Source organism: Falco punctatus (assembly GCF_963210335.1).
Source record: "Falco punctatus genome assembly, chromosome: 6".
Lineage (NCBI taxonomy): Eukaryota > Metazoa > Chordata > Aves > Falconiformes > Falconidae > Falco > Falco punctatus.
In genome coordinates this window covers 36,467,052-36,490,161 of record NC_137585.1, presented here as the reverse complement: position 1 = coordinate 36,490,161, position 23,110 = coordinate 36,467,052, and the positions used below count along the sequence as shown (strand labels likewise).

Sequence of the window (23,110 nt, the reverse complement as noted above, 5' to 3'; positions counted from 1 at the left end):
GGGAAAAAAAATATCTTGGAAGCAGACTGTGGCTCAAATAGTTAATAAAAATATGATTTAACTGTAAAAGAGAACTAAGAGTATGGTACGCAGTTTTATTTAGAAAGGTACAGTTTAAGATCCTGTATTTCAATTACTTACAGGATTTAACTGGAAATACAAGACTGCAAGGTCAGTAGATGCCTCTCTTCACTTTCTAACTAAAATTATCACCCACAATACCCGTTTTTTCTCTTACCCAAATAAAAATATACTAGATACCTGACAGCCTACAATAGTTTGTCCCTTCCTAATGGTGTGAATCGACATTACACTCTTTAGAAGCATGATAGTTTTGATCATTAACCCCTTTCCAAAGTAAATTTTGTTCTAATATACAAATGCATGGTTAACAGGGATAACAACAACAACAACTAATTGTAATGACTGGTGATTATGATGATAATATTAATAATCTATTTAGCATTAGGAAGGTCAATTCAAGTAACAGAACTACTGTGAAACAGAAGACAGCTGCATGAGGACAGAAGTGAAATCTGGTTTTGATTGCATGCTTGAAAGGCCATTTGTCTGAAAAAACTAAACATTTCATGGAACAAGCACAATCTAAACTTTCAAAGGCATAAATACCTAAGCACACCATCATACTCTGCTTTGAAACAACAGTAATAGCGATGATCATTTTAAACATCACAAAACTGAAAATTATGAAAATATTTCTCTTATAGTAACTGAAGTTATTGTTAAATTAGTATCAGTAGATTCTAACTGTAGCAGTAAATTCTATAATGTTAAGGATGCAACTTAATCTCTGTTCCCTCTACCCTCCAAGTAAGCGTAATAATTTCAATTTGCTCAGAACACTACACGTTTTTAGATAATCCATGGTAATTTACACATAAGCAAAGCAAAGGTTTTGCAAGTACTTCTGAATGAAGAAGAGAAAGTTCTGTCTAACTGTGAGTAAGCCAGGTACCTGTGGAATAGCAAAATGATCACCAGCCCACCAAAATGACAGTACAGGATACCCCTGCACGAGGCTAGCCAGTAACCCAACCGTTCTTACTTGCAGACATCCCTGGCTGGGGCTGTCCCATGTTGGGCCCTTGGTTCATGGGAGCCTGTGGCATGCCCGGAGCATTTGGGATCATGTTTTGCTTCTGCAGCCTGGTTCTTCGTTTCTCCTCCAGCTCCTTCTGAATCTTATAGATCTTCTCTGCTAGCAAGTGATAGTACTCTGCCTGTTGGGGAGGAATACAAGTCAGAAAGGAGGTGACACACACAGCAAGCAAAGGCAACACGTCCCAGTGATCCAAGCTCGGAAAACAGCTTCCCGCGCACACATTTTGGCTTGGGTCCAGGGTGGCTCTCCCTTTGCAGGGGCTGCCGGGCAGACAGGAGGGCAAAATAGGGCACTGCCGGCAGCCATGAGACCAACACCGGGCATTCCTCTTCTCATGTCCAACACTTCTTTGGGAGAACCACAGTGGAGAGCTTTGTGCTGCTTTCAGGGGACTCCGAGAAGCGTCAGGCACAGCACACCCCAACAGGCACCACCCTGACGCCCAGCACACCCAGGCAGAAGCCTGCAACTGGCTGGTTCCCAGACCCCAGCTGGCAGCCCCCGAACACACGCCTCCTCAGCCTGGGAGTCTCAGCCCTGCTTCCCCTCCTCTTCCTCCCCAATCGCTATGGCACCGAGGCAGAGGTACACACGGCTGGACGACAGAGGGTGGCATCTCACCCTGCTATTTGCCGATTCATACATATCCCCCTCCACTTTCCGAGCATATGCCACCAGATTCTCCATACGCCGATCCTTCAGTGCTGCAGGGTCAGGAGTCGGAAATATGGCTTGGACTCTGAAAAGAAAGAAAAAGAAAAAAAAGGAGATGCACAAGTGATCAGGATGTCCCCGGGCCAGGAGGACATCAGCACTAACCCCAGTGACCTGAACGCAAAGCAGCAAGCAAACCTCCTGACAGACTGAGGCACTGCTCCTGCTCCTGGGGGACACTGCCCTCGTGCAGATGGCTTGAGTACAGAGCAGGACAATTCCGCTACCACGGCCCCAGACCAGGAGATGCAGCTCCATTAACAGCCAGGAAAGCCAGAAAGCACCTTGCAGGCTTCTGCTTTCCCTTCTCACGCACCCTGACACAACTCCCTCCCTGCCCCTTAGGTTTGGGAGCCAGGCTTCCTCCTGCCCCACACACCACCACCGCCCAGCTCAGAGGCAGCAACTCCCCCAACAGTAGATTGTTCTGATATGAGCTACTCACAATTTATGAACAAGGTGGTTTCGGAGATCCTGAGTAATGTCTTCATGCCACTGCTTTCGAATTCCAGTATTGGATGGTTGAGCCGTTGGCATGGCTCCCAAACTGGCAACGCTGGCACTTTCACTCATCATGGGGCTTCAAAAACAGAGCAAGAATTGAGGGCAAAAGTCTAGCCCAAGCTTAGTCATCTTACAGTCATAGCCTCTTTTAGAATAATGTTAGGACAAAGTGCTAGTTCAGCCATTCCTTAATCAATGGACAAACTCTGCAGAAACAGCTGCACAGACACCAAAACAACGCCGTGAAAAAGTACATGCTGTACTACCCAAGGATTTGGAAACCTGCAACAAAAGCTACAAAATCCAAAGGGAGAGATAGCCATCAATGGCATTTACCCCACTGTTTATGCAAGAAGTGCCATGAGATCAAAACAAAATCACTGGGGTGCAAAGAATAATTCAACTTACTTTTGAGAATTCATTGTTGAATGCAACATTGAGTCAGGCAGCAGATTAGGGGCTTGAACCCCTACTCCTCCATTCACACCCATTGGATTTGCACCTAAAAAACAAAAGAACAAGTCTTCTTAAACAAAAAGCCCATTTACTTTGCAAAATCAGTAATTGCTCAGCAATAACAAAGGTCTAGACTTTCAACTACTTTGACTTTTGTGAAGGGCATTTAACTACCTGTTGCTGTCTTTACCCTTTTTCTTTCACCAACTTAGAAAAAGTCTGAGGCACAACACTGGTGATGACCAAGTGAAGCATCAAACCATATTACCCCTCTGCCCATCTTCTTGAACTTCTCAACGAACAAGCAACTTCAATTTGCTGCAAACTTTATGTACCAGAGTCCCTTCCTGTGACTCCCTAACTAAAGATTCAGCATTACCAACCACTTCTGCTTTTTTTCTTTAGAAGCGCCTGGGTTTTCTTGTCATTCAGAGGCTTAGGATATATATTCACAAAGGCTTCACAGACTTAAAACGTCAGCTACCGCCTACATCTGGCAAGGTCCCCTCTCACCCACTCCATACTTAAGGATCCTACAACTTACTCCCATGTTTGTACTATGAAGGAAAATCTGACAACCCTTTGCAAGAAAAACCTCTACTGCTTTTCTGCATCACAGATCTCAATCACCATAAATAGTCAAGAAAAATGCAGCATATTTCTGTCTGCAGCTTCTGAATAGATCACTTTGTGAATTGATGGCAGCATGAAAGCTGTTAACAAGCTTCACATGTATTTAGGACATCTGAATCCTACAGAATTGGTATTTCAAGCAAAACTAAAACACTGCGTACAAGAGAAGTCCACTGAAATTAAGTGTATCGAGCCTAGTATTTACCTCTAATATCACAACCAAGTGTTTAATGGTCTTTTCATAAAGCTGCCTCCAGCCTCCCTTGCCTTAGCCACTTTCTTCCCAAATTCACTGTGTCAGAGAACAAGCTGCTGTAGAAGACAACCGTCAACCTTTGCCTTAACTCTCACTTTTTAACTGCCAAACCCTACCATTTGTTTCATCTACTAAGGACTGCATCTTTTCACATCGCAGTCCTCACCAAATCCTGCTGTTTCTCATAAAATACCCCCACTGTCATGTAGGAATTACCAGGTCATGGACTATCTCACCTGCTGCAATTCCCTTCTTAGCCACCAGCTCCTAATAATGAAACTATAGTCAAAAGTCTACACTCTCCATGCTTGGCTTTTCCACATTAAGCTTCAGCTCTACATCCCCCAAGTGCTTTTCAACCCCATCTCACTGGATCTTCTTATCAGCACTACAAGGAGTGCCCAATAAAAACACACAGAGACCAAAGAGTGTGCCTACTAAAAACCAAATACAAACAAAAGAAACAGAGAACCATTTTGCTTCAGAAAAAAGGATGACATTCCTTTCAAGGCCTTAACTATACCATTTTGGAGCTTCTAGAAATTAACTTATTTGTAGAACACTCTAATGCACAGTAGGGAACTGTATTATTTTAACCTAATTGTTTTAAGACAGCTCTCAAGACCCTTCCCCTCCCTATTTATTTTTTTAAAAAAGTTGTACATACTGGAAGGCAAAGTTTTAGCAGTATACAAGTCACATGCAACCTATGAGGACCAATCATGTCATTAACAAGTCTACTCTACCCAACAGCCTTTTCCTGAGTAACTCAGGAGTAGTAGCATTTCCTTTGGCACTGAAACAGCACATCAAGCTGCAGCCTGCAACCAGCTGCTGCTTTCCTCTGCAACCTCTCAGGTCCTTCATCATAGAATCCCTGTGCAGCACTTATTCCATACACAAGCCTGTCATAGGGCATATAGGCAGGATCACTGCAATCCCATACAAGCCTGTGATAAAGCTCTACCAGCTCATCTTTCCTCTTTTCCATTAAAAAAAACACAAGCAACTCAAGCAAAGAGCTGCGGGTGAGAAAAATTCCTGTGACAGTCTCAAGCCATCATAATTAGATTTAATGCTTATAAAGGTCACCTCATTTGACACCAGCGATAGGTTAGAATTAACTGCACTTCAAATTAAAATGCTTATGTAGTCTTTGGTGATTTTCCAATAAGCCACTCAGACAACTTACATCTATGTGAGTCCACATGACAGGAATCTGAGAGAAAGTCTGTTATTTACTACTTTTCCTTTTAAAAACCAACATTACATATCTGAGATACAACTGTAAAATGCTGTAGTCTGAGTGACAAGGAAGTACACTTGAGCACAAGCATTCCCATGCATGCATTTCCAATTAAAAACTCCTTAAAAGCCCGAAACTTGCACTACAGTACAATTATAAAGCTACAAAAGAACATCAAATAAAATGCTTTGGAAAATTGGTTCTCAAAAAAAAATAAAGTATCATTTTTCCAAAGAAAATACTCTTCCCAGAGAACTTTTCCAAGAGAAGGCATCTGGCCCTCTACTGTTCCCATTCCACTGAGAAACTTGCTATCTCAAGTCTAAAATACTGCAAAGCCATTCCTTTTTCAAGTTAACTGGCTGTATTAAGCTAGTAGGTAAAGAAAATTTGCATTAGATATAGCACAGGAAGGTTTCTTGTAGCTTGTATTTTAACACCAGCAGATAAACTTACTCATAGGATTCATAGGGCGCAGACCCTGGGGTGACTGTCCTTGTTGCTGATTCTTCACTTGCGCCTGGGGCTGTGTCTGCATCTGGTTCCCTTGATAGGTCAGTCCGAGGGCTGCGTAGGCTCTCTCAATGGAGCTGGGGTCTATCTGACTGGTAGTGTTTATGCTGGGCGTTGTCTGCTGCCCCACACCCACAGAGCCAGTATTTGCAAGTCCTACTGCAGCTCCGCCCAGCAGCGCTGAAAGAGACACACCAAGTTAATCAGGACAGCAGGAGGTAGCCAAAGAGGTCGGTGAAAACAGGGAAAGAACATAAAGAATGCACTGGCTGTTCAGAACTAAAACGTCTCCTTCTAGGAGCGTGCCGAGAAGAGGCCACGCCTGGGAAACTTGTCATGAAACAGGGAGACAAGTTTTAACCCAACCAGCTATTCCAACAACACGCTGTTTCCCTTTGAGCTACTGAGAGGAAATCCCACTCCAAGTATTTAGGACACATCTGCTTGCTTCAAACTGAAAACAGAGGCACACTATGTCACAGAGGCCAGAGACAGAAGGGTACATACACCTCTTCAGCAGCCACTGTAATGCTTTTTTTCTTCTTGGTTTTAACAAGAAACACCATGGCTCACATTAGTTAGAGAAAAGCCCAAAATAACATTAAGAAAGGAGAAAAAAAAAAAACCATACAGGTAACACAATAATAAAAATCCTGTCACAGATTTTTGGCAGGAAGACCAAAGGGACACAAAGAGAAGGGAAGAGAGACATCTGATGCAAAAAAAGGGTGAAGACAGAAGCAAATATCATCAGGGGTGAAGTGACACAACCCTCTGTGTGTATGCACATCTGCCTCCAGAACCTGGCCTGCTGGAAGAGGTAGTAGTGAGAAGCCTACCATTTGGAGAGAGCTAGGATGTGTTCACCCTTAACGCTCTCCTGCTAGGAAAATCCAATAAAGCTCGAAAGCTTCCATAAACACTAGCTATCAGAGACAGAAAAATACTGCGTGACTCTAAAGTAAGAGGAAAATCATGTTACGTGTTCCCAGGTTCAAGAGGATCATCACTGTCACCTGGGTGCAAGAAAATTAACTCCCAACATGCATTTTATGGTTTATCCAATACACAGAATTCCTCAGTAGACTTACATTGTTGATTTCTTTTGTCCCCAGCATTTTTGAGAGGCAAACATACAGGACAGTCATGTCTCGTACAATTCTTCCAGTGTGAGATGATTTGTCGGGAAGATGCGCAATGTGCCACTGAAAAAGGAAGAATGAAAAAAATTTACAAAATACTGCCAGTATCTCCACATGGTCAACACAAACTGGATAGGGGACAACTGTTTCTCTCTGGGCACACATCTCTATCAACACAGGTCAGTGAAGTATTACTTGAAGTAGTTCAGCACTAACTAGCTCTGAAAACATAGCTAGACTCCTTTAAGTACTATTGGCTCAACTAGAGCTTATTTGAATGCTCTGTTATACACCCAAGCCTCTGTCACCCTGGCTCAAAGGACACCACCATACACATCAAGCAGACTATACAAAGCAACTGATATGCCAACAATTTATTGGCACAATCCAGACAAGCCCAGGCTACCAAAAACGTAGCATACATTTTCCTTAGATACTAAGATAGACTAAGAGTTCAATGTGCCAGTAGTAGCTTAATTCCTGGCTAGCTATTGATTTGCGTCTTCCATTTAAAGGGATACAAGTAGACTCCTACTTGCAGATTCCTGCTTTGTGTCTACCCTTATCAGAAGGCACCATCCAAAGGACCTTACAGTGAGTTACGAAGTTAAGCAAAAGATCCTCACTCATCTCTTTGTGCTAGCTTGTCCCATCTAACTCGCATAAACTTTAAAGGCTCAGAAGTTGTTTATGATTTCCATTCTTAAGGAGACAGATAGGTTAAAAAAATTCTACTTCCTGAGCCATCCACTAGTTCTCCATCTCTTTCCAAGAGATGTTCTCGTCCTGCAAATGTTGACCACCTCTATATAACCACTCCTCCACTTACCCTGGCAAGATTTGCCCGCCTGACAATGTGTCATATGGTTCAGGACATTCTTCATGGTTCGGCAATGAGGGAGGTTGCACTGTCGCACCTCCCCATTGGCCTGTTCTCGCCGCTGACACTTATGAGCGTGCAAGAGGAGAACTAGTTGCTGCTGAATGAGTTTGCGTTTTTCTGGATCCGCTGTTGGTGCTCCAGACCCCATTCCTTGAGAAGCTGCTGGCCCCATCCCAGCTTGCTGAACTTGGGGAGCCTGCTGCTGGCCCTGGAGAAAGTGGAAAGGAAATTCCCAGAATTAAATCTATTTTTGAGAATAATCCATTCAGCAAGTAAACAGCAACAACAAAAATCGAAGAGAAACAACTACTACATTCTGTGATTAAGGGAATAGCCCACCTATCTGTAGTTCTGGATGACTCATTAAATATACCCCTTAGTAACAGTATTGGCAATAATTATCTTGCTAGCCACAATTTCCTCCCCATATCACTCTCCTGGTCCTAGCTCTTGCCTTATCAAAGACCAGCAGAACTTTGCACAGGCTTACAAGTTAATTTGTGGTGCTAGACCAACCAGAAAATATTAATAGCACTTTGACCTCAAATCTCCTCCTCATTCTGGAGCCTCAAAAGTTACATTAATGGAAGTAAGCACCTTTTAGAGTGAATGGTTTTCCCTCTATTTCATCATAAGGTGCCCCAACTTGACTGCTCCTAGAAAAGCAGAACAAAGGGGAAGTTCTAGGAACCTTTTTCCATCAGGAAACTTGCATGTAGGCATTCAAAGCAAGTATCTCCTAGTCTCTCCTAGAGATGAAGCACAACTTTAGTTCTACAGCATGTATTGTCCTGATGTCAACATCTAGTACTACTCCTGTACTTCTGTTTACTTCTTCAGACTCCTTTGCATATTCCCTCCAGGTGACATTTGAGGATTACTCAGCACAGAAGAGGGGCTTCAGAGACTCTGTGTTGCTTGCATCACTTCAGTTCAACAGCCTTCAGTTTCTAACAGACTCTTCACAGAGGATTTTAGAGGATGTTTCTGGAGAGCTCCAGATTTTTCGAGCTCAGCTACCTGCATTTCTAAACCACAGTTCTCCTGTAGCTCTTCAATACCAGTACTAGCCTTTCATTTTACAAGAAGACTTCACCAATTACTCAGTCTCCTCAGGGTTTGTAGACGTTCCAATATGACTGTAACTTCCTTATTTGCAGCCTGTCATTCTAAATGACAACTGAGATAGTAGCAACTTTTTATTCCTAGGTTCTGCTGGTTAGCAGCTCAACTACAGAAGAGTTACATGCTCTGTTCTGAATACAAGCTTGACAGCTAGGGTTCTGAACAGCAAGTTTTGGCTGCCTCTTTATTGGTTCATAACAACCAACTAGAGTTCCAACTTGCTAGATTTCCAATGTTCATGCTCAGCTTAAAGAAATCAAGTAAAACTCACAGAACTGAGCTCTTTTTAATTCAGAGGCACAGAATTTACCTGGAAATAGGTTTTCAGTAGAGCTATTAAGATCAAGAGATTGGGCCTCCTGGGGTGTGGGGTGGAATTTGAAGCAGGGACAAACACAAGCTATATTCAGAAACGTTAATTTGTCCCCCCCCCCCAAAAAAAAAAGCAAGCATGTAGGGGGAAAAGAGGTAGGACATGTTGCATGTCATACCCCTAACCGATTTAAGCTTCTAAAATAATGCAAAAACAAACATAGCAACACCAAAGCATATTGTTACACTTTGGTTTACTACAACATTTCTGGAGACACCTTTCATTGCACTTACCATGTTAGGCATTCCTGCCCCAGGAACTGGCTTCTTGTCCATTGGAAACTGTGGTAAGCTATTCTGCAGTCCAGCTTTATTTTGCATCTGAGGCCCAAGTCCACTGGCTCCAATCTGCTGCCCAGTATTCTGACTATATGGCTGGCCATAAGGGCTAGGGTTGCTCATCATTCCCATCTAGGAATTAAAATGTTAAGATGTCCAAGTAAGATAGCTTAAGTTCACAATGGAAAAGGTGAATGAATACTTCAGAGAAGCAAGAGCGATCACAGCCACGAACCAGAACTGCAATGCAATACTAATCCACATGCTTCCCCTGCTCCTTTATGTGCCTGTATTTACCCATCACACAACCCGACAGTTCCTCAGTGAAGGCTACTTACCAACTTTGAGGTCAGCCATCAGAATTGGCCTGATTATTTCTTTATAAAAGATTTTGTTCAACAGATTTCTCATTTCAGCTTTCCCAATCATTAATTTGTACCATGGGCTATGTAACTCACAAGTTTGGAAGAATTTTTCTGCTCCCTACATCTGTGCAGACTCCAAACAGAGACGAATACCACCTTCATTTATATCAGCAGGGTTTACCCCAAAAACCTCCTACCCAACTGTCAGCACTCCCACAGCTCATCTCCAGACAGCCATGACAATGCATGTCTGCATTTCCAGTACACAACCATTTTCTATTTAAGAATACACCATAGGCAAAGGTAACACCACACAGTCACACAGTAACTCATTTGCAGTGAGCAGTACTAGAGGTCAAAGGAGATGGTAGGAAGGAACTCTACAAAAGAAAACTATTGAATCACTCATCCACAGGGGAAGCAGATCCATATTTCATATGAGCTATATGTGTATTAAACAGTTTTAGCATACCAGAATATACCATTTGTTGCCTTGGAATGCCCCAGAACCTAAAGAACAGTTAGGAGCAATCTTACCAATGAAGTTGTTTGTCCTCTGACATATTTTTTTTTTCATTCCTTGCATTCCCATCTACTTTTCATCGGAAATCTGGCCTTCCAGGACCAAAACAACTAGCCTTAAAGGACCATGAAAAGTGGAGATCTTCGTTAAGATTACCAGGTTCTCACCATTACTCAGGCAGGATCCTTGAGGAGCCATAACTCATAATAATAAAGGCACAAAAATACTTCAAAAAGCCATATTGTTTCAACTCACATTAGCATTTGACTAGACAATGTTCAGTCTCCGTAATGCTTTTTGGTAAGTCTGGATGTTTTCCTGCATCTAAAAAAGTGCATACAAGCTCCTATGGTAGGCTTGTTTCCAATCACTCCTACATATATTCTCAAAACATCCCCCCTCCTCAGTAAAACACCTTGTTTCTGCTCCTTACCAAGGTTCTCCAGCCCACACATGTAAGTCACCTATATGCCCAGAGATTACCTGCAATTCATCAAGCACTCCTTTTTCAGGAGTATCATCTGCCAGCCCATTATAATAGCCTTCAGTTTGCATTTACGAAATAAAGCAACATTAAACCCAAGCTACAGGAAAAGGAACACAAAATCCACTGAAGAACCTGTCACTTGACACATTTGATATGTGCAAGAGAATTCCCTAGAGGAAAACCCCCTCCTCCACATACACGCGCAATAACCATAATCATCCAGCAGTAATTCATTAGAGAACAATGAAAAGAGTATCTATGCATGGCAGACAAACAAACTATGCAACGATCAGGCAGACATAAAAAAAAACTTCCTTTCCCATATCCTTTGACACCACCCCTGCTGCCTCTGGACTGCAATGAATATGCATGTGGTGACCAATGAGGCAGCTGCTGCCAAAACCAAACCAGGTAAGACTTCAACCCTTCCTGTCCCTCCCTCAGAAGACCAGTAAGGTCTTATGTGCAAGCTGAGCAGAAGGGAAAAAGAATAAAAAAATTTTAAGAAGTTGACTAACACTTTCAGGACTCTTCCCCATCATCATTGCTGCCTCAAATCAACCAACTGATTCAAGGCTTAGTGAAGGACTGACAATGGGAATTATTTCCTTAAGAAAACAAGAAATGTCTTCCTGTAAGACAGCCTGATCCCTTTGGCTCCAGAAAGAGATTTGAAAACAGGTACATCCCCAAAACCAGAAATTTCTATGCAAAATGTTCAAATTCATTAATGATCATAGCTCCAAAAGTTAGCTGACACCTGAGAGTACACTAAAGCACAGACTATGTTTATGGTGGCCATCAGTAACACCGCCCCCATATGACTTCTGCAACTACTGCTGCTATCAGCCTTAAAAAAAAACCCTAACCAAACAATTCAGAATTGAAGGCTGAAGGCCTGTTTTCACATCCTGGTGTCACAGGGAGAAATCAAGATGTCCAACTCAGACAGCTGGGGACTTCACACATAGATACCAAAGGATTGCGAGTAACTGTGGCCTAATGAGCCAGCTCCATCCTGACTGCAGGGGGAAAACCCAAACCTAGACTTAAAAAAAGCACCTTTGCTATGTCACTGAAAACAAATGCTTTCTAATGGAACTCAGGGGTGAGGTTTGACCATGCCAACCAACCTTTCTATCTACAACACAGCTGGACACAAATTTTATGTGAAACAGCTGGTTCTTTCAAGTGTACTAATCAAGCTGGCTCAGCACAAAGATCTCTGATGTTTTCTCAAGCATGAGCCATCAGCACTGTTTGGGGTGCAAAACCAGCGTTCTCAAACAAGGCTGTCTCCATGGCAGAAACACAAGACTCCCCTCTCCCTAGGGCTGAGAACCATCATCCATTCCCAGGTGACTTCTGCTGTACCCCAAGACCTGGCAGCTGCAGACTACATGCCCAGCTCCCAATAGGGGTAATCATCAGTTCCCCATCTCAGCCTACAAGGGAGGCAAAGATCAGAGAAGCACCAGCATCCAGGTTTGAGGGCATGCATGCCAAACTGAAGCCAAAAGCCACACACTCAAGCAACATCTAAGAAGGATGCTAAAAAACAAATGCCTGAAGGTCTGCTGGAACAAATCAGCAGCCATCACTTGGTCCAGGTGAGATTGACACCTGCCAGATCCACAGCTGAACCTCAAAGCAATGCCCCCAGTCCTGCTGTCACAGACCCACTAACTTGACACCAACAACATGCATGCAACTCTAGACTGAGTCAAGACAGGGTCACTTGGGACATTCTTCACCTGGCACAAGGTAGCCTTGTGACCCTGGCACAAGAAGCAGGAGCATGTTTATGTCATTTGCTGTGATATGTTGAGAAACACAAATAAGAGAAAACAAACAGGAAGAAATGGATGATCTCATGACTGCAGAAGATAGATAAATATAATCCTGTATAATTTTATCAGTAGGAAACAACCAGAAAGACTGATGTATAGTTCGTCATCATATTAATGATCTATTGGGAGTGAGGGGTAGATAAACAAATCGAGTGCCGAAAAAACAGCCAAAGAAAGATGGTGTTAGTACCACTGCATGAGACAAGTACAAGGCTTCACCTGCTATACCATACAAAAATATACATGGCTGAATCATAGCTACAAGTCAGCAAGTGCAACCTACTCACTCCTTCCTGGCCACCACCTCCTTCCACTACTCTTCCCATTTCTCATCTTACCTATCCCATCTATTGTTTTTCTTCCTGTCCCCACCTCAACTTACTTTCATCACATATGCGAGGACGTGCACACAAGGAAGAGCAGACAGAAACCCACATCACAGTAAATGGAGAAGAGGAGGAGGAAGAAACAAGGAAAACCACAGCAGATGTCGATGCATGGTTAATAAGGCAGCAAAGGTGATCTCAAACAGTTATATCTTCTACACACACAGTGGAAACCAACTTAACTTTCCTGCCTTCAGTGGAAGCAGGGGCTGTCATTACCACAATGGTGGAAGATGTGCACCTCTCACCATGTAAAGGGCATGGATGACATGAGTTCAGGAAACATCCTAGCTTACAAGCATAAGCAACATCAGATGGGGGGAGTGTCTGAACAGCCCTATCTGAGAAGAGCAACTACAGAAGTGGAGGAGATTCCCTGAAATTTTGTTCTAACGCATCTTCAGTTCAGAAGATGGTCAAATAGTAAAACTAGAAGCAGAGTTAGTTAATTGAGGAATACCTGTTACAGCTATGCACACAGACATCACAAATACTCTACTGTTTCTCTATAAAAACCACTGCTTCACAGACAAATATTTGAAAGACAACTAAATATCAGCAGCAGTATTGAACAATGACCAGTTTTAAGATTTGCAAACATAAATGTAAGCATGAAGAAGTAAAGAAACAGATAAGTTTTAGTAATATTCTTGCAAATAATTTAACATTTGCAGTATCAACTAGGTCTCTCTTATCAGGACAACTGCAGTATATTGACTAGTTTAAGACCATACTCTGGTACCTAGTATCCTTCCACATCCACATATTCACAAGTGGAAGTTAGTTAACCTTCCCAGAACAGGCAAGTTAGTTTTAGGGAATTCCGTCTGGCTCTTTAAAATAAAATTTTTATTGTATATCACTTTTTAGTACCATTCTACTGACTGGTAGAACATTACTAGACCCAGGCATAAGCCAATAGAAAATTTTGCCAGTGCTATCCACTGCATTCTTTCCAAGAACTGTTATCAATCCTTACTCTTTGCACTTGACTGCATAATGTTTTAAGATACCTATTGCAAGACACTAGTGTTATTTCACTGCCATCTGTGCAAGAAACTCTCCTGCCCACTCCAGAAACTTAAAACTCAAAGACAAGTCTTTATTGCTCCGTTTCTCCCCTCAAACATTCCTCCCTTACACTGACATAAAGTGAGCCATTTTCCACTTTTTCACCTTGGTTCATCAAAGACAAAGCAAAGGACCAGAACACACAACTACACTTTTAATGGATTATTGTACTTGTGTGTATGGTACACTGGGTCACAGTCTAAACAGTACGGATACAATTACATGTTGAATCAAACAACTAATGAAAATATGACAAGCAAGAACACTGATCTTCTAATAAAACAGGACACTGAATATTTGCTAACACCAAGGAACATGATGTGCTTTTATTTTCTTTATCTAACTTTACAATGAGGGTGACGTCATCTTCAATCTCTGCTACTTTGAACATAACTTTCTTATTGTTTACTTAAATGCAGTTCTTCAGGATCTCGGTAACTTCCTTTGCCTTTTTAAATATTGCCATCAATTCTTAAGTTAAGCTGATAAAACCAAGTGTATCCAATATAATAGGACAGAACACTATATATACTCAAACAGTAAGCCAAATGACAAAGAATTACTACTGGAACTCTAAACATTTGAAGTTATTTCACATGCGAGTGAAATACTCGCATAGCAGAGGCAGTAGTAATGCCATTACTAATCTGAACTGCCTTCATCTCCATTTCATTACTTGAGTAATGGAACATTTCTTGAATCAGTGGGAGATGAAATTTAAGTGACCTGAAGGCCAGATGAACTTAGTCACTTTGTGATAGAACACTTATATCACTGAAATACACACCAACTTATATACAAAATACCCTTCTCCCCCCCTAATAAGAGACTGGACAGTAAGACCATAACTGGGCACTCTGGACAGAACCCAGTGGAATAAACTGAAGGTCTGAATTAGATACAATTCCAAATGAGGAATGGTTCAAACCTGGAAACATTAATTTGTTCTTATTCTGAGCTTGAATTTGCTGTTTATTTTTAAATTACTCAAAGCTGTAGAACTATCTAATGAAACAAAAAGCCTGAAAAAAATGCTTAAACACTGAAAGAATCAAAGCATTACAAGCAATTTCCAAAACTCTATAGAGTAATAGGCACCTCTGTCATCTTCCTAACTTGCACACAACCAAGCACACAGAAAACAAAAAGTGATTCAAGAAAGGAACACTTTTTACAATTTCTTTCCCCTTCAACCTTCTAAGGGTTCCCTTCAGGCTAGACTTTCACAGGCATTTTTAAGCCGGTACTGTTACCAAAGCAGGGTCCACACCCTCCTCCGACTGGCAATATCAACTCCTTTAATAGGTCCCCTCCCTAATATCAGCACTAACTTTCCAACTGATGAGTATAAATTGGACTAGAAGAACAATTAAAATTAAAACATTTGAAATGCTCATGTGAGTTTCAAACCTGGATTAGTTCCTCAACACTGCGTGTCATGCAACTGGCACAGAGATGGTATGTAGACAGAACTGCTTCTTTGTTGTCACTAACTGCTTACATCATACATAAAACTACACCGTTAGACCACAGAATATATGTAGCAGATTATGACAGTACAAGTTTATGTTTAACAACTGACCCCAAATCAATCATTTACATTGACATTTGGGATTTTTAGTCCTAAAAAGTAATGGGCACAACTAGGGATGCTGGGAAATATGTGGCCAATGTGTAAAGTAAGTGTTCCACTCTACTGCTAGCCAATGTTTTGGGAGAAGAGGAAGAAAATGCCTCAGTAATTCCACAGGACAACAGAATAAAGCAGAAATCTAACCAATTCTTGCCTTCCAAATTGAGAGCCACTTAGAGCTCATCTCTACTGTTAGAAGAGCATAACATCCTCCTTCCCAATTAGTTAACATCACAGGAAACCTAAGCTATTCCTCTGTACAAACCACCCGCCCACCACCTAAAGCAGCTAACTTTGGCAAGCTAAGCTGGTAAAGATGAACACAACCAAAGTGTCTGGTCTTTTTTTTTCTCCTACTGAAGGACAGCTCCTGAATAATGCACATTTTTTGCAGCGATGAAGGAAACCTACAGAAGTTGTTACACAAACTCCCACATTAACAGCAACACAGTACTAAATTTACCAATTAAAAAACAGGCTTTTAAAAACAACTGCTTAGGGTCCTCTGTTTTCATCTACTTCTTGAAGATTTGTAGGTGGGAAAAAACAAAAGCAGATGGGTGGAGAGATAAAACAGTCAGACATTACTGTTGTCAGATTCTGCTAACTCCACTGCACGAAGTGAAACACAGGCGCTCTGCCAACAACCAAACCAATTGAAGACATTCTGGAATTTCAGCCTCCATTTCAGACTGTTCTTTCTCATCCTGCAGTTTCAACTCCTTTATAAGGGCTATACCCACCATACTTACACTAAAAGCCTCAAGGTTTTTTTTGTTTATTTGTTTTGTTGTTTTTTTTTTAATCAGCAATTAAAGAACTAAGTATTCTTAACTATTCTGGGACTATGAACTAAAAACCAGAAGTTATCACGTATTTGGTCTGAATATTCCCAAAAGTACAAAGTGTTCTTTCTTCAGAACATCTCAGAATTTAAACAAGTGAGAAAGACAATTTAATTTTGGACTACATCAGTCAAAAGCTTGACTTTGTGTCCTTCCTTTACTTTTCCTAGATAAATGAGTTCATTACAGTGCATAACCCTACCTGAACTCCGATAAGTAAGGATTAAGAAGTTGCATTACACCCAAATACCCAATACACTAATTTTTGACCTCTAAATACAGCTTTCCGAAGATATTTTTTTTTTAACAGCCAAGGAATAGTCAATGAGACATTGTATAATTCTCATACAATAATACTTCTAAGTTGTTACATACTTATTTCCCTGTAAACGGCATAGAAATTTTCTGCTGTAGCAATCAAGCTTTGTGACAAATTTCCTATCAGGGACAAATTTCTGAAATGACCAGACCACAAAATTAACACATTACTAGACATACAGACATATATATCTCAGAACCATTGTTAGCAGCACACTGAACTTAAGCAAACAGCTAAAATCAAAGAACTTCATTAGTAACATTAACGAGATATTAAAATCATTTTACTTAATACATTAGAAATAGCAAAACTATTAATACACAGCATAATTTTAATTTATGTTTCAGATTCATTTATAGACTATGTTACTTATCATTCCAAGCCCTCCGAGTAGACTGATTTTAGGCATTCCAAGATAGATCTACTCAGGTATTGCAAAACACCTTGGAAAAAACTTCCCCTCATCAGGCAAGAAACACAGAATACCTACCTAAAGTGAACTGAAACATTTAAGTATTTTACAGGCTTTTGATCATAACACTAAAAACCTAGAGAAAAAATACTGAAGTGGTTCCCTTCTCCAAAAAAGCTAGTTGTGCATGACAAATATTAAATTTAGACATCTCTTGGCCATTTAAATCACTCTGTCTTCTCTTATCTTTTCAGTGACTCATGACAACTTTTTATAATATCCTAAATTACAAGCACACATCTATTTCCCTGTCCAATATACAAGATTTTTTTTCAGCTTTCTGGTTTACTTTACAGACAAAGCCTTCGTAAATTTTAAAACTAGAACTGAGTTGGATTAACAGCCTTTTAAGAACCCAACATTTGTCTTCAGGTGTTTGCACAAGCATTCAATCTCCACTATTAATTCAAGTACCTATTTCTTAACAAGGCCAATGTATGTTTTGGCACATACATGTATCAGTCCGTTCAAACCTGTATGTGCCTCTTAGCATCTGCTACAGCATAAACACTCAGTTCACTTCAGACAAAAAATACTCTTAAGTGCCACACAGAAAAAAGTACCACAACATCTAAAGGGTCCTGATGAATTCCCATCACACTGACAATACTAGCATCACATTAAATGGGAAAATACATTTGAGGACAAAGCATAAAACAGAATAAAATACAATCAACTTCTTTTTCAATGTTGCTATTAATCTATACTGCCTCAAGATTTCTAAAATAGGCTTTTTAATCTAGAAATAGTCTTGCTTGTTGTGCAAGACTCAATTTTCACCTCCCATGACTACCACAAATTCCACTTTAGCAGCATATAAACTATTTACCACATGATCCAGGGCTCTTAAAAGAAAAAAAATACTCTTCCATAGAACCCATATTGCAGAGGAATAAATCTTACAAAACTAAGTCAACAATAAGAAGGAAGGTAATAAAGTCAAGTTTAGCTTGTCTTACCTTGTTCATTGCTCCAGGCTGTGGCCCTCTCAGTCCAGCCTGTCCTCCCATCTGTGGAGAGCCTTGTTGCAGTGTCTCAGCCAACAAGTTACCAGCACTACCCATTCCTGGGTTTGGGTATGGCACATTAGGTCGCCCTCTGCCTGCTCCAATTGAACCGTTCATGACTTGCCCCTGCATCATCCCCTGTCCATTGCCTGCTGCCAACATCCCAGGATTCATGCCAGCATTCATCCCTGTGTTCATTCCCATGCCAGGCTGGTTAACTGGACTGTTTACTGTTGGCATCATTCCGGCTGTGGATTGGGCTGAAGGACCCTGGTTTGGTCCACTTGCACCCATTGACATATTGGGAGAAGTCAAACCAGCCTGTGCCATGGGGCTTTTCACCATGCTGTTTAACATTCCCATTCCAGGACTATTTTGTTGGGTTTGACTGGCCATGCCTTGGCCAGGGCCACCAACCCCCATATTGAGATTTGGGGAACTACCAGCCCGTAGAAGTTCAGACAGCTGCTTATGTTTAGAGGCAGCATCCTGTGCCAGGCCAAGGCTAGTCTGCAGCTGATTAATGTCACCACCATTGGTGAGTCCCAGTTCTGTGGAGCTTATCAGTTCGTCTGGCAAGTCATGTTCCAGATCAAAAAGTGATCCAAAATCTGAAAAACAAAACAAATTTTATATGAGGTCAGAACAATCAGTAATGTCTTGAAAAGAAATCTTGTTCATTAGTTTCTATTTTTTTAGTTCAAGTAACTAGCAAAACTTCACTTTCTATGTTCCAGCAAAATTCCTGTATCAGTCATTACTGAAAAATATCCGATTTGTCATGATAAAAGTAATTTCTAAACTTTATAGAGTCCAGACTAGAGAAGGCCATTGTACCTTACTCTCCCTACAACAGTTTGTGTTGAAAGATCACCAGGTATCTTAGACTATGATCTCTCAACTTGAGAAATTTGATAAGGAGAGAAAAAAACCCCTCTATTTAAAAAAAATCTCACAGAGTTAGCCAATGGAATCAGACAATAATTATTAAAAAGAATTAAAAGTCTGATGGGAAAGCGTGGTGTCAAATTTTTAACTTTCACTGAACTCTATTTTGGGACAGACATAGCTAATATAATAATATAGTTTCCAAAAAATGTTTACTATTTATAAAATAATAAATAGATGTTTGATTGTCAGTTTTTGGAGTGGGTTGGTTTGTTTGATTTTTTCTTTTTTGTTGTCACTGGGTGTTTTAATATTTAAAAAAAAAAATAATCCGCTATATCCAGTCATTCCCAGCACAGAATTGCAAAATCCCATTGAACTTCATTGGGCAGCCAGTATCTTCCCACAACAAACACTGTCAGAAAACTAAGTAACCCTCCCGGCCATGAAGCTGTAAAAAAAACATCGGGATGAACAATCAAATCCCCATCTGAAAAGCCCATGCAAAGCAATACGCAAGGTAACCAAGTAGAGAAAAATTACTATTTGGGATATATAGGTACAAGAATATTATACTGCATCCAGACTCAATTTACTCAAGAAAATGAGCTCTTACGTCTGCAGAAGCAGCATGCACCTTGATCTGTACATTTAATCTATGGTAGTTAAAACAAAAATAACCTAGAAAGTTTATGGCTAAAACCTGAGCCACTGTGACATACCTATGCACAACTAGGCTGTAAAGCTTAGTATTTGGAATCTGAGAAAATCTAGTAAAGGAAGGGTTTTTTAAATCTTAAGTACTGGAACATTTCAGCACCACTACTACCAGAAAGGTCATTTCATGGATGCTCTGTAGGAGGCAACGCACTGCATTTTCAAAACCTTCAGACCTAGACAATGACCTAAATTACTACTCATTATCTCAGCAATTGCATTTAAAAAGAAACGTCAATTACGCTGAATTCTAGAGAAGCTGGCAAAATCACTTGGTCCAAACTTTAATGGAAAAGGACTACAGTTAAACAGCATGTAAGTTAGAAAAGCTCATCAGCATTAGAAATCTGTTCAAAATGTTTCACACAATATCATACCCAAACTGCCAAACTCTAGTACTAACACAGTTTCTACAACTTTGCAACTCTTATCACATATAGGATCATGACTTAAGAATTCTGAAAATATGGTATGAGGTTGGCAAGAGCACAGGTATACCACAACTCCATTTACATATTCTTCATTACTGCAAAGCACAATAGACAAAATGAAAATTTCCACTAAACAACTACATTTTAAACTATTAAAATCAGTTAGCCCATTCTTCATTAACATAAACCTGGTGTAAAAGTTATGCTTTGCAACATACTAAGGACTGATCTTTCATTTGCATGACTGGTATTTTTGAAGATTCAGCAGTGAAAGAAGAATCAGAACAATAAAGCTTTTCCCAGGTTCTCCTGCGTTTAAAATAATTTAGTTTCATGCCAGTAGACTTATCTCCTGCCCCTCCCCTCCCCCCAAAAAACCCACAAAAAAGCAAACCAAATTTACAATGCTTAGTGGTTAGCTTAAGAATTAAATATTGGTGAACACGGGAAGACTTACAGTGGAAGAGACCCTCTGATTAGAGGAGGATGGAGAAAGCAATCAGAAAAATACATGACAGTCTAAAATAACTTCAACAGGCATGTTAAGATGCCTGTTAGGAGATCTTTAACGTGCAAATGTTGAAGCACTACATCCAGAAAACACTCTGGCTAATAACCTGACAAGCAGTCCATGAGTGAGGAACCAGTGAAAAAAAACAATCTGTAGTTCACAAGTTAGTCTGCTGTCCAGAAAAAAAAAAAAATCTCCTTCATGGTGAACAAACAGAACTGAAAATGAAAGTTGAGTGTCTGGAAAGAACATGAGCCAGCACAAACCCTGTACCTACAACATAACCATAAAGGCAGCACACAGCAACCTCCCATCTGCAAACTGGGAAACAGCTGCTGAGGCAAAGACGCCCAAAAAGCTCAAAGGCCAGTTTTGTGACTGACTGTAGCTGGGGTAAGAACTTCAGCTCCAGAACAGACACAGCTTCTAGGACAGGGTGAGTCCCAAAACAAAAATCCCCACTTCACCTTTTTTGAGGTCAGTCATTGCATATTAAACCTTTCACGAAACCACCTGGAAAGTGATCGGTAAATGTCTACATATGAAGAACTGATTTATTCTTCAAACCACAGCAGAGTATTTCCTCAGGAAGACTGATCTAGAGGATTTCAGATGTAACACTGCAAAGGGGCAGTGTAACTCCTGTTTTGAGAGATGAAGATTTGCTCATCTTTCTTCACAAGAAAGTATTTATCTGCTTCTGTCAAGACCTCATTCTTTTTGAAATTCCCCCTCCTCATAAATAAGAAGATAATTACAGCTTTAAGGCTTACTTGCTCACATCCGCCTGGAGTATCCAGGTACAAGCTACCTGAGCTCCTTGGCTTGGCCATTCTGTGCCACCCATGAACAGGAAGAAAAATGTTATAAAAACCTCAAAGGGGTTTTAATTTTTTTATTTATGTCTCAAGACACAACAAATCAACAGCTGCATTAAAATCACAAACCAAAACTAAATGATTGTGAGATAATCCCAACTGAATTAGTTCTTTACACCAAAAAATGTAAACTGCTCTTTCCATATAAGACTAACTTCTTAGGATTTTTAATCCTAGAGAATACACAACAGAAGATTCATCATAAAACAATAGTATCAGCTACAAGCCAAAATTGGAAGCAGTAAACACCAACCATGCAGTATTCTGGTGTGAGTTTGCTCTTTTTGCAAGTCCTTTCCAAAACCAAAACTCCAAAGTTGTCTTCAGTCAGCAGATAAACAACAAACTAGAAAAACTTTCATTTGTCTAGTCAACTATGAAAATTATGTCTTTAGTCGATTGCCAGGAAGCAGAAGTTTGCAGATACAGGACTGAAAGGGGAACAGTCTCAAAAGACCACAAAGATCACTAAGACTTTGTGTATATCTAGCAACAATTGCCATCCATTTCACAGTCTTCTGCACATAGTAAGTATCCTAAAGCCCACTGTAGAGAGTTCTACCTATGACCAATCCAAAAGCTGACAAGGCTGGGCCAGACAGCTCATAGACTATGTGAAAATAATAGCACATACACTCACACAAGAGCCAAAGGCATAGCATAAGACAATGGTGATAAATATCCAAGGAATGGACTGACTTTCCAGTACACTTGAGTCCACTGATAGCTTTGCAATCTGTTTCATTAAGGATACAGACAAAAATTTCTTACTAACAAAATAAAGCTTGTGCAAAGGCAAAGCAAGCAGATTAGTCCTGCAAAGGTTTCTCTACCTGATACATAATCCCTAGAGATCTTAGTATATAATCAGACACAGAAAAACTGAGATGTAACAGAGCAGACAAAATCTAGCCTATGAGCTCAAAAACATTCAGTAATCAGGCAGCAAGTGATACAGCTAAATCTTGATCTCTGTAGAGAGGCACAGAGTTATTCCACATTATGTTATTTATGGTATTATTAGTGTACTTCTTTCATAGGTAACAAGAGGATACAGAACAGATCGCTACTGCCACCCTAAGATTCAAAGAAAAGGAAAGGCAAGTACCTCCACAAAACAACATCTAAGTAGGTAATCAGAAAGTCTTTACCTGTGGTACTCTCAACATCCAAAGGTATATAATAATTCCATTTAGGAATTGTACTACTACTGAACACTTAGGCAAGTTTTCTTTGTAGAGTCAAGAAACAGGCCTAACTTGCCGTGGCTACATTAAATCTGTAGTGAGAAAGTGGGTAAGACAGTAGATGGAGCAGGTCCATTTCTTTCAACAGCAGTCCAGTTAGACTGGATTAAATAATATAAATTGCACCCTAAACTGTGTGTGAGAAAGCAACTTCAAAAATCAGTGTGCTAACTTGTGTTGCCTATGGATTATTTTCTTAGTTTTGGACCCTACTTCTTAGAAGTCTGCCTTTGA

The 23,110-nt window shown here is 40.5% G+C and overlaps 2 protein-coding genes across 2 annotated transcripts in view; both read right to left on the bottom strand.

Moving 5' to 3' along the window:
- L3MBTL2 (L3MBTL histone methyl-lysine binding protein 2) overlaps positions 1 to 5,504 on the bottom strand; it is a 68,868-nt gene extending 63,364 nt beyond the window's left edge. Inside the window, exon 1 of the mRNA XM_080393046.1 lies at positions 5,389 to 5,504. The gene's annotated coding sequence lies outside the window, so the exon portion shown is untranslated. The remainder of the gene's footprint in view (positions 1 to 5,388) is intronic.
- EP300 (EP300 lysine acetyltransferase) overlaps positions 1 to 23,110 on the bottom strand; it is a 67,442-nt gene that overhangs the window by 29,882 nt on the left and 14,450 nt on the right. Inside the window, exons 2-10 of the mRNA XM_080393020.1 lie at positions 18,157 to 18,815; positions 9,202 to 9,378; positions 7,417 to 7,678; positions 6,537 to 6,650; positions 5,389 to 5,625; positions 2,750 to 2,843; positions 2,283 to 2,417; positions 1,745 to 1,862; positions 1,067 to 1,241 (exon numbers count right to left, since the gene is read on the bottom strand). Coding sequence (XP_080249146.1) covers positions 1,067 to 1,241; positions 1,745 to 1,862; positions 2,283 to 2,417; positions 2,750 to 2,843; positions 5,389 to 5,625; positions 6,537 to 6,650; positions 7,417 to 7,678; positions 9,202 to 9,378; positions 18,157 to 18,815 — 1,971 coding nt within the window. The remainder of the gene's footprint in view (positions 1 to 1,066; positions 1,242 to 1,744; positions 1,863 to 2,282; positions 2,418 to 2,749; positions 2,844 to 5,388; positions 5,626 to 6,536; positions 6,651 to 7,416; positions 7,679 to 9,201; positions 9,379 to 18,156; positions 18,816 to 23,110) is intronic.